We start from the raw sequence: 12,795 nt of genomic DNA on the forward strand, positions 1-12,795 counted from the left end.
TCTGGGATTTTATGTGTGTGTGTGTGTGTGTGTGTGTGTGTGTGTGTGTGTGTGTGTGTGTGTGTGTATGGTGGTTTTCTTATAACCACCATATTCTACAAACGAGTCAAGATATCCCCATTATTTCATATCAGGAAACTTCTGTGATCAGGTTGGAAACAACTGAAAGATGTGCAAAACAGCATAACCTGCTGATTTAAAAAACAGAATTGTTTTAAAAAACTCAACTTAAGCTAAATAATCAGGGTGATGATAACAATAACCACATTCAACAGTTCATATATAAGTACTATATGTTAAGAATTAGTCCATCATCATCACCATCAAAGGTAACAAAAACATTACACATTTTGGCCAGATAATTGGGACATCAAAAAGTAATTACTATTGGAGTTACACAATCTGTAGCCATAGTTATCAGCCCAGCTAGGCTCACTGCTTATTTGTTTTGTGTGTGTGTGTTTATTATTTTTAGTCAAGAGATAATTCAAATATGATAAAATTCACCATTTTAAAACGTACAATTCAGTGGCTTTATTATATTCACAATGTTGCACAACCATCACCACTAAGTCCACAACGTTTTCATTACCCTAAAAGAACCTGTATCCATTAGGAATCATTCCCCATTCCTTCCTTGTCCCAGTCCCTGGCAACCACTAATCTACTTTCTATCTCTATTCAGAGCCTGTTGCATAGCAAGTCTTTTCTATCCCGCTTTAGAATGGCTAAATGAAATTTTGAGATCATATAACCTATCTATTCATATAAGTTTTAGCTATGCTTACTATGTACTTATTATCATTCTGTGCATCCCACTTAATACAGTTTGTGCATTCCCCCATGTCACTAGCTATGCCTCTACAGTATCACTTTCAATGGCTGAAGGAATTCCATCAAATAGATATTGCATAGTGCATCTAACTAATCCGGTAGAGTTGGAATTTACATTTGAATACTGAGTTTTAAAAAATCTGGGAACCAAGTTTAAACATTTGTGTTTTGCATTTCAAGAAGTGATTTCAAAAAGAAGCCACAGGTATTAAATCCTTTCTTTGCATCCGTATATTTAGAGCCTCACATGGAGGTGAGACAGTGGGACAGAGGAAAGCTGAAAGCCTCTGTGTCTATCACCACACCCTGTGTGTAGAGCAATTAGGAGGCTAGCCCTTTTTTATGATAAGGAATTTGGTGGCCCATATGGTGGCAGTCCCTACATAAACTTTCACTGCTTAGAAGTATTTCCCAGAGATTGTATTTCAAAAGTCCCAGAATAGCTGTGTTAAATACAAAAGTAAAGTAAGATCAAAAGGGAACTTACATTTATTTGGCATTGTTTGTGTGGGCAGCACCTTATCCACTCACAGCTAGTCTTCGAAGCATTAAACTTTATTTCAACAAAGTGTAACATTAACATCCCAGCCTGACTTGCTTCTGACTTCTAGCACCAAAAATAGAGCCTTTTCTATGACTTAGGTGCAGAATCTACCCGTATAGGAATTAGCATTTGTATGAAAAGAGCTGAAACCCAGCTTCTGAATCAGCCAGGATTTTATTATTTTATTTTTACTACAGAAGCAGAGACTATCCTAATAAATCCTCCTTTCTTCTCCTAGCACACTTAAAAACCCATCTTTGAGCTCCACTGACTCCATTAGGTTTGAACTTTGGTATTAAGTACACAGGGAGGAAAAGAGTAGGTGTGGGGGTGACGAGAAGGAGAACAGAGAGAAGCACAGAGACAGAAAGGAAGGGAGGTAGCTTGATGCTACTGCTGCGGTTATTGCTTCACTCAAAAACAATGAAGCAAAAGCAGACTATGTCAAGAAGCAAAGGTGTGTCAAAGACACCCCAGGCTTAACATGGGGCTGCACAAACCCACAGGAAGCTCACATGCTATTTCCTAGACACTCTCTCACGTGAACCACTTTGACTTCTGTTTCCGGACTCCTTGATTTAGTTTCTGTTTTAGCGTTTGCACAATAATAATTTTACTACTAAAAGTAAATGTCTTGTAAACTAATGGGAAACATATTGTTTGGCAGAGTTTATAATGTCAGGATTTATGGCTCTAACACTGAGGGTCTCTCTGACCTCGAAGATAACATAATGAAACAGCAATGTGCTGCAAATGACTCGTTGTGATTTTTTATTAGTTCTCATAATCGCCTCTTATTAATTTGTATGCACATAATAAGCACTCACCTTCACAGTCTGTCCAGCTTCGGGGCCATCCTAGAAGTAGGAAAAAACCAACAGAGGTGAGAATAGATAGATGGTATCTCCTGCTTATTCAGAAATATCACCCATTAATAATTTAGATGCAATTTCATTGTGTGTTAATTTATAGTATTCTCATGGGGACCATTGCCTTCAAATGTGTGGGACTAGACAGTTCTCCATTTCCGCCTGAGAGTAAGTGCGAAGTTATGTATAAAAATGATATAAATTATCCAGCAAGCCAACTCCTTGCTACTTTTCATGCTCTTTGCTCTAGGCTATGGTTTTAATTGCATTAAAGGAAGGCTGAAAATGTTTGGGGAGGTGAAGTATCACACCTTCTGGTTATCTTTAGAGGTGGTTTAATTAATGTCTGATTACTTTAAGCTTCTACTCAGGAAATCTGCTATAAACATAAGCCATTAAGCAAGAATATGGGGTATTTCATATGGGAAGAGTCCTCTGGCTATTCTGACCTTGTGGGAGACAAATGGTAGTGTTCATTGTAGCTGGACCCTTTTCCCAAACTGGTTCCCTTTCTCTTAGTTGGAAGCTTAGTTGGAAATGAGCAAACTCACCAAGTCACCAGCCATAATATAAAGCAAAAGCAGATACTCAGCTGGTTGAGATGGCCAAACAAGCAATGGCTCCACAATCAGAAATTCCAAAATAGAATTTCACCTCTGCAACTTTAGCCAGGTTTGTCTACCTCAATGAGCCTGACTAACAGGGTGAGAACTCCCGCCGTAAGGATTAAGCACAACTGTGTATATCAGGGATTTTCAAACTTAGAGTCACAATCCATTAGTGGGTCATGAAGTCAACTTAATGGGTTGCAATCAGCATTACAAACAATGTAAATCAGGCGTTTTTTTTTTTTTTTGGTTTTGTTTTTGAGAAAGGGTCTTACTCAGTTGTCCAGGCCAGAGTATGGTGGCATGATGGCGGCTCACTGCAGCCTTGACCTCCTGGACTCAAGTGATTCTCCTGCCTCAGCCTCCTGAGTAACTGGGACTACAGGCATGCACCATCATGCCTGGCTATTTTTTGTATTTTTCTTAGGGACAGGGTTTTGCCATGTTGCCCAAGCTGATCTCAAACTCCTGAGCTCAAGAGAGCTGCCAGTCTTAGCCTCCCAAAGTGCTGGGATTACAGGTGTGAGCCACCACACCCAGCCAGAAATCAGATCTTAATAGAATAAAAATTATTAGACTGCACAGAATGAGTAAACATTGTTTTGTGAAACTCTGGTTTCATTTATCAATATAGGCATATACATCTATTTCATATATGTGTGTCAGGGGAGACAGGCATGACTTTGAAATAAATATATATCTTACTGTAGGTTACAGTAAAAAATAGTTTGACCACATTGCATATATGAAAGTACTCTAGGTGCTAACACAAGTCAGCTCTTACATTTATGGAATTAACTTTCTAGTGAAAAATGTTCCATAACCAGCAATGGCCATTTCCTATAAATGTGATTTTTATTCTTGTATCTCACTAAACATTAACAGAGGTTTTCATTCACTGCCTTCATTTAGTCTCTCCAGAAACACGGTTTGCAACATAAGCTTGATAAACCCACTCTGAGCTGAACTACCTGCCTGAAGGGGACTCAAATGGTTTGACATACAACACACACACACAATGCATTTGGGGGAAGTTTAGCTACTCTTAACACAGACATGGCAGCAAAAAAAGAAAGAAAAAAATCTGTTTGAGAAGAAGATGAGCACTTTTAGTCAGAGCCTTCATAACCTGAAAACACTGGCTTTCTTTATCTGGTCTCTTTGAAGCTCTATGGTAGAGAGCTAAGGAGGGGAGGAAGAATGGCAAACATTCAGTTTAACTAACAGGCTGAGTACAGAGTCCTCACATTTTGAAAGTGTGTCCTTCTAAAGGGCAACTACAGAGTCATCCAATTTCAGAGCCATGAAGGACTTTATACATTGATACCCCAGCCCTTTCCATAGAGGACCTGAAGGAGCTCATGGTATGTTACTACGGATTTACTCAATTCCCTACTGATGACTCACCATGGACATCCTTATCCCAACCTGACAACTGTTGGCTCAACCTCTGCCTAAAAATCTTCAGTGACTGAGGATCTGATTTCTTCACTGGTCAGTGGGCCACACCCAACCAGTGAATCTAGCTTCTAACTAATCTGTGATCAATCTCTGCATCTTGAATTAAAGACAGACAAAAGGTAAGGCCCAACCTAAGCTGCATATCACTGCCACCCTGGAATTAGAGCAGGGCTTAGTCCATGCAGTGCTCAAAAATTAGTTACCATGGAATGAAAATGATTTTTCCAGTCCCAGTTCCAGTAAGCAATTTGGAATGTCTGAATGTCCATTAACTCACTTACCCATTACTCCCACCTGCTTGGTAAACAAGCCTCAGACATCACCTTAGACACTATCCCACGGTCCATCTTGGGGCCGATGGACAGTAGGGTTGCCCTGCATTAGAAATCTCTTTTTTTGGCTGCTACCTAAAATACAAACAATCACACCTGCCTTCCTGGTAAGATATCAGGAGGAGCAAGCCCAATGCCGGGATATGAAAGGGAAGAAAAATCATTTCTGAGTAATCTGTACACTCACCTGCATGGAAAAGGTGAGAGAGGTCCCATGGAAATGTTTTTCCACCACTGTCCCGACTCTCTGGGTCGCCTGAAACAAATCGGCCACTTCATCAGGACGCAGGTCATGGAAGCGCTCCACTGGCCGCAGCGGGCACACGAGGACATCTGTAGCAAGGTCTGTTAAGGCCCATGCTGCTGGCTTTGGGTAGTGTTCTTACCAAGCAGTTTATACCCACAGGATTGAATCCTCTTGGACCAGGGCCTGAACTCTCAAAGACTAAGGAATGAAGAAACAGATATTTACCATCCACTGAACTCCAGAGAGTTGAAAGACAGCTTCCATACATGGATAATTACACTTTGAAGGAGAAGCTGTGGTATGCAGAACAATTTCTTGCAAAAGAAAGGGACATTCGTGTACAGACAGACTCAAGTGTATGGTGAGATAATTATGCGAGGAGGCAAGATCTATTCTAGATCATTATCTCTTGACCCCTATTCTAAAGCTGTGTCCGCTTCAGCAGCCAAAGGCACTAGGTTGAAAAAGCAACTGGAATATCTACTTGGTTTCTCTAGGTAGAACATGGGGATAAATTTTTAATTTAAATTATCTCTTTAGAGAAATAAGAAAATTATGCAATGAACATACAAAAGTAGATGTTTATTTTATTTTTAAAAGAGTATAGACATTCTGAAAATGTATAGTGAACTTTATCCATAACTAAGAGAGGTGCCATGTGGTTAAGCAATTTATGACAAGAGTTCCTCAGACTAATTTTTTTTTTAGAATCCAAAAGAAGACATTTGAAGGTAAATCATGAAAGAAAGGTTGTCTGTTTATTCAAATAAAGCATTCTTAATGCATTCTACAAGTTAGACAAGGCAACGTATTTATACTATTGGTCTCAGCAACATATAAGATCGGAGAAAAAAGGATAGAAATTTGATTACTTCTTGATAGGAAATTAATATTCACTGTTACACCATCAATAACATTTCAGTCACTATACACACATGTATGCACACATGTGTATATACACACACTATATATATAAATATTTGTTTAGTTTTTAGATACTAACAAGAGAAACAAACTCTTGTACGTTTTTCTGTTTCTTTTTTCTTGTTGTTTTAAGACAGCATGCTCCTGCCTGGAGCTAAGCAGCTAAGGGGCATAATAAAACCATAATTCTGCAATTGCTAGTCTCACTAGAATATCAACCCCATTCCACTATTGGTAGAACTCAGAGCCCAAGGGGAAACACACTGAGCTCAGCTGGTCAGGCCTGATTTCCATAAGAGAGAGGGAAGAGAAAGAAGAAACTGATTAATTTTGCTCATAATCAGGAAATTCATGTCAATGGTAAACTAGGAAAAGAAGCATTTTAAAAATCAGGGTTCATTTTTCAAGAGAGGAGAAGGGAGGCGTTCACCCACAGGGCATCTGATACTTAAAAAGATAATTATCCATCTTTGGCAGGCCCGCTTTATTATCATGGGTCAAGGAACCATTTAGAAATGAAGAATTTCCTTTCATTTCCTTTGAGCAGATTGCCAGCCTCCACCCCCACGAAGCTACTTTTTCTGTGTGAAAAGGGACCCTTCCCCATATTCCTCCTCCCTGATTTGAATTACACCCTCGCTTAGGCCTGACTTCACCAAACCACAGCAAGGGTGACAACCATGCAAGCTTCCAACGAAGTCCATAAGTGCTATATTAGGCTATGTTCACACACAGCAACTCGGTGGGGAAGGAAGACATTTCACTTAAACAGTGGCTTACTGTGAAAACTGGTGGAATAAATCAGACAACCTATGTATCTAATGTAAATTTAGTAATATCAATGACATTCAAAAATTTTTTTTTCAACACCATAAAAAAATCTTATTGTTTGTCAATTTTGCTTGTTTGCATGTTGTTCCTAGAAAAACAACTCAGGGAAAGCAAATTAATTAGAAGAACAGCAGATAGCTTTTGTAATTCTAATGCCACTTTTTATATGCCAATTGTTTTAAAATAATATCACAGATGCAATATAATTTAATTTGGAGCCTCTTAGGCCTTGTTAATGGGTAAATTCCATATTATACATAGGCTATAAAGACACATTTACTTCTGGATCCTGTTTGCTTGGGATTATCTCCTCTGTCAAGATTTCTTAGCCAACATGTAGGATAACCTTCAAAGAATTAAAGTTACTATATTGAATTGAATAAATGTTTTATCCAGTACATATCATGTGTGAAAACTTGTGGAACTGGTTACCACTTCTCCCTATAATCTAGAGTAGAGAGTTTTTTAGTAATAATATTTTTTAAAGGAAGCGAAGGTCAATAGTTATAATTTAGGTTGTATAGCTGACAAGGAGATTTCTCACAGTAGATGAAAACCAAAGGTGACTTCTTAGAGCAGATGAGATTTAAACAGGACTTTAAAAATTGGGGAGTGATTTAACCAGTGGATTGGGCTGGCAACCTACTCACTCATCCATCCCAACACTGCAGTCTCCTCTCAGTCCAGGGTCCATGCTGGAACTTAGGATGCTAAGATGACCAGGACAGAGTAGCTGACCTTGAAGCGTTCACATTCTAATGTCCCCAACTGTCATGCATTGTAAACAGATCATTACAACACAGAGAGATGAATGCTATTGGTAGAAATCAGTATAGAAAGCTGTGGGAGCACAGGGGAGGTCAGATCTAATTCTGCCTCAGGGTGTTAGATAAACTTTTCCATCTCATTTTACATTTCACCTTTTAAAGTAGAACTATTTCTCCACACCTAGACCAAAATCTGTCCTTAAAAATGGTCCAGCAACTTAAGGTTAGCTTCAAAGAAAGTTGTTAAGCGTTCCTCCTTTGGCCCAAATCACCATTTCACTTTTGTACGTACTCTTACTTACTCGATCTTTCCAACAAACCCATAGACTATTAATACTATTATAATTCCCATGTTGAAGATGAATTATAAGCAATAATTTCTTATAGAAAATTAGAAACTTGCCACACCAGCACACTCAAAATGAGATTAAAACTAGAATTCAACCCTTCTGTCTGATTCTAAAGTTCATGTTATTAATGACAGTGCTGTGATGTCATGCTTGTTAGAGCTTTCATGACTCCATTTTTGCCTAGCCTCTTATTAAAACTGTGCCCTGCATTCCCTAGTCACTCTGTTCATAGAAGGGAACCACTGTTTTCATTAAATAGAAGGCTATGATGCAAACATGCTGAACGCTTAAGAAACACCTAACCTTGGAAAAAGAAAGCAGACGAGACCTACAATCCCACAATGAAAGGAGGCCTCAGCACTGGGCAGTGAGTATGCCTTCATCCTAACAGAGAATCGTAAGATCAAAAATGAGAGTACCAGCTTGCCTGAACTGGAGGAAGTAAAGAGGGATACAAAGCTGGCATTTTGCCCCTTCTCATCCTGACTTTGGGTTGCTTCAAGGTGACTTGGGCTCCATCATGGGCCAGACTCCTGAGAAAGTTTAGATACTGCAGCCTCTATCACTGGGTCAGGTTGTCAGACACACTGAATCCATTGCTTGTTGGACAGTCTAATTACTGAGAATTATGGACCTTCTCACAACACATGATTCATATCACAAGAGACTACCAGAAACTTGGCAATCCTTTTTGTTTTCCCTCTTCGTCTCCTCCTCTTCATGCTCACCACCAGCCCAGAACTGACTATCTCTCTTTTTGAACATAAACACTTTAGGTGTTTTTGCTGCATTAAAGTGGTGTGACCACATGCCAAGCCCTATGCTGAACTCTTGCTGACACACTGCCAACTCAGAATACACACAATGAAAGAAAGAAATATTTGCATTAGTCAGGTGCCTAGAGCTGGTGTGGTTTGCTATTTGCAAATATGACCACAAGAATCCCTCCCATCCTACACATGCTGTTTTGTTCTGTGGCTTTCCCCCTCTTTCCATCAAGAGTTGCAGTCTATTTCCCCTCCCCTTGAGTGCTTGTCTTACTTTGTGTTTGTGTTGTTATAAAAGAACACCTGAAGCTGGGTAGTTTATAAAGAAAAGAGGTTTATCTGGCTCACAGTTCTAAAGGCTGTCCAAGAAGCACGATGCTGGCTTCTGAATTTGGTGGAGGCCTCAAGATGCTTCCATTCATGGCAGAAGTGGAAGGGAAAACAGTTTGCAGAGATCATATGGTGAGAAAGGAGGCAAGAGAGACGGGAGGGAGGTGCCAGACCCTTTTCAACAACCAGCTCTTCTGGGAACTAATAGAGCAGTAGAGAGCTCACTGGTTACCACAAAGATGACATCAAGTGATTCATGAAAGATCTGCCCCCAAACACTTCCCATTAGACCCTACCGCCAACATCAGGGATCAAATTTCAACATGAGGTTTGGAGGGTCAAATATCCAATCTATAGCAGTGTTGCTGTGTGACTTTCCAAGGTTAGGCCTTAAGTGATCTTGAAACCTCTGATTATTGCTCTCTTGGAAGCCTGAGACCAACATGCTATAAAAAATCCCAGCTAGCCTGTTAAGTGGCAACATGAAGAAAGAACTAAGGCACCTCAGCTGATAGTCAGCAATAACTGTCAGAGATCATCTCAGACCTTCTAGAGTCAGGAGAGCCACTGACTTCCAGTTTCTTTATCACTTATCTACTGCTGCATAATAAACTACCCCAAATCATAGAGCCTTAAAACAACATTGATCGGCCAGGCGCAGTGGCTCACGCCTGTAATCCCAGCACTTTGGGAGGCCAAAGCGTGCGAATCACCTGAGGTCAGCAGTTCAAGACCAGCCTGGCCAACATGGTGAAACCCCATCTCTACTAAAAATACAAAAAAAATAGCTGGGCATGGTGGCGGGCATCTGTAATCCCAGCTACTCAGGAGGCAGAGACAGAAGAATCCCTTGAATCTGGGAGGTGGAGGTTGCAGTGAGCCAAGGTCATGCCATTGCACTCCAGCCTGGGCTACAAGAGCAAAACTCTGTCTCAAAACAACAACAACAACAACAACAACAAACCAACATTGATAGGTTTTACTACCATAAGTCTGTGGATGGTTTTTGCTGAGGGTCTCACCTGGACTCACTCATGCAACTGCTTTCAGATGGAAGGGAGGCCGGAGTCTGGGCTCAGCTGGGTCCACCAGGCCCTTCACTCTACATGCTCTTCCATCCCAATAGATGCAGAATCTCTGAAGTTGCTTAAGGCGTACATTGTCCCACATACTATTGGTCAAAGAAAATCACAAGCCAACCCAGATTCAAGGTAGAGATATTCTGTCTTCTAACAGGAGGAGTGGAAAGATGACAGTCAAAAGGGATATGGACACTAGGAAGTTCCAGGGATGTTTAAAAATTAACAGGGGCCCAAGGTATCTTGGCTGTCCTAGTGAGTAAATACAGGATGGCATTTTAGAGTTGAGATGCTCCTTTTTTTTTTTTTGAGATGGAGTTTCGCTCTCATTGCCCAGGCTGGAGAGCAATGGCACAGTCTCAGCTCAGTGCAACCTCTGCTTCCTGGGTTCAAGTGATTCTCCTGCCTCAGCCTCCCAAGTAGCTGGAAATACAGGCATGCACCACCATGCCCAGCTAATTTTGTATTTTTAGTAGAGACGGGGTTTCTCCACGTTGGTCAGGCTGGTCGTAAACTCCCGACCTTAGGTGATCCGCCTGCCTTCACCTCCCAAAGTGCTGGGGTTACAGGCATGAGCCACCGTGCCAAGCCAAGATGGATCTTAAACATCAACTACTCCAATACCTTCATTGTCAGATTTTAAAAATAGGGATAGAAAGGTTACTTAACTTGTTCAAAGTCACACAGTTAGGAGCACAGTTGGGATTGGAGCTCAATTGGTGAGCTTCCCCAACCAAAGCTCTTTCTGTTACACTGAGATGGCAAAACATTGCACATCTGCCACTATTTTCCAATGGTAAACTTATGGCAGAATAATCGACCACAGAATTCTCTCCTTTAACCAAAGTGTCCCCAAATACTTGCCAATATAACCTCTGAGCAGTCAACACCAGTGAGAATGGGCATGCGACATGAGATGCATGTGCCATTTCTGTGGCCTCCCATACTGCCTCATGAAACACAGAACCAACTGCAAAGGACTGGTGGAGTCAGAACAAAGGGGGATGCTGCAAAAGTGAGAATCTTCCCAACTACATAAAATTTCCATTATGTTGCCACATTTTTATTCAAAATAAATTTGATAAGTTCAAAATTTGCTCATCAAGGATAATAATTGATTAAAAATATTTTTAGGAGGATTTCCATGACAAATATGAAATATTTAAATATGGAGCCCTGACAGATAAATGGAAATGTACTGATTCAGATGATTAATTAAAGATGACAGCAGAATATTATGATCAGAGTTGCTCAGACTCGCCCCCATTTAGTTTTCTATATCTCATCTATTCTAGGGATTCAGAATATAGAAGTCACCAAAATAAAGCAAATCATCAAAATATCACTGATTTTGATTAGGCTGATTAGCCTGTGTATATATTAATATGAAGTAAGGCAGTATCAGATAATACAACACAGAATTAATCATTCTTCTGAACTAATAAAAAAGAGTCTGTATTCATCTCGACTGCAGATCTGTGTGTAGTTTAGTGATAAGCAAGGAACATTCCAGCTTGCAATGCAGACCTCAGCAGACCCTGTATAATTCATTATTTGCTCTAACAAACACTCCTAGGCCTTGTAAATGTTTAAAATAATTCTTAATGTCACTTCACAAAACAATAGCAGGATGGACTATCAGCTACTTTTCAAGAAAATATTCAATTTATTTGATTTAAATAGCACAATTACAGAGCTTTGAGTCAAAGTACGTGGCATCTCAAAAAGTAATCTATTCACAATGTAAGCACTTTGACGGATTTTCATATCAGAAAGGCAGAAAAATCACCCTTAAATATTAATAAATACAATTCTGAAGAAGCATCTTGCTTTGTTTGGGCCACACCTTTTTTCAATGGGGATTAACATACTCATTTCAGTAACTCAATAAAGGGTTCATGGGATATTCATCAACCATAACCATAAATGACATAGATGTAATTTTAAGCAAATGTGATTTCCAGAATATGATAAATTCCAGAGCAGTGTGATTAAGATAATGATAACACTCTGCTCAGAGCTGGTTCTCAAGGCAAGCATCTCACAAATATCCACTATCTCATGTTTTGCCCTGGGATATGCTTTGGGTCAGAGATATGATGAGACCTTGGTCATCTGGAGGAAGAGAACCCAGGTATCCTTGCCTAGGCAGCATGCCCTGAGCTGCCCTCAAAACTCCGGTACTGATCTGGATGCTCAAAAGTAAGAATCATTTTCATAGAGAGAAGCAAACAGTTGCCTTTCAAAGAAAGTAAATTGAAAGGGGAGCCCGCAGCCCGATAGCATTCTGGTACAGATTCTTTGGTTGAATTTCACATATTTTTCTGTGAACTTTTCAATGCAAAGTAATCTTATACTGATTGAGGGAAGAGCATCATATCTGGAAAAAAATATGCTCATATAAACTAAGTATGTGGGAAAGAAGTAAATGATATCATTAAAGGAAAGAAACAATATATAACATTTGTTTGCTGCCTAGTATGGTCTAGTGATAATCAATAACCCTTTGAGTTAGATAATATCACCTCCCAATGTCCAGATTCAGAAGTTGAGGCCAAAAAAGTTTAACTGCATGACCAAGGTCACGTAGCTATTAAGTGAAAATCCCAGCCAGGGGCATGTGCTACAACACTGTTACAATGTCCATGCTGTTTCAATGCCTCTCAAGGTTATAAAAACCTCCATGTATAATACCTACTGCAGTGTTTACGAGAGTGGGATGGCAGAGCACTGCTTCCACGGGATGCTCTTATACATTATACAGAAAAAAAATTGTGTGGTCAAAGCAGATTGAGAAACGCTGGATGAAATGAAGTAAAATAGCTCTCTTTACCACAGTATTCATCAGCATA

The 12,795-nt window shown here is 39.9% G+C and overlaps 1 protein-coding gene across 18 annotated transcripts in view; it reads right to left on the reverse strand.

The window, feature by feature from the left end:
* FHIT (fragile histidine triad diadenosine triphosphatase) overlaps positions 1-12,795 on the reverse strand; it is a 1,502,083-nt gene that overhangs the window by 262,197 nt on the left and 1,227,091 nt on the right. For all 18 annotated transcript variants that reach the window (XR_001713011.2, XM_063805996.1, XM_063805995.1 and 15 more), the window contains 2 exons: positions 4,836-4,981; positions 2,206-2,235 (listed from right to left, as the gene is read on the reverse strand). Coding sequence is in view for 17 of the 18 variants with exons in the window: in XM_063805996.1 (XP_063662066.1) it covers positions 2,206-2,235; positions 4,836-4,981 (176 nt within the window). In the remaining variant the exon portion in view is untranslated. The remainder of the gene's footprint in view (positions 1-2,205; positions 2,236-4,835; positions 4,982-12,795) is intronic.

The sequence above is a fragment of the Pan troglodytes genome, chromosome 2, assembly GCF_028858775.2.
Source record: "Pan troglodytes isolate AG18354 chromosome 2, NHGRI_mPanTro3-v2.0_pri, whole genome shotgun sequence".
Classification (NCBI taxonomy): Eukaryota; Metazoa; Chordata; class Mammalia; order Primates; family Hominidae; genus Pan; species Pan troglodytes.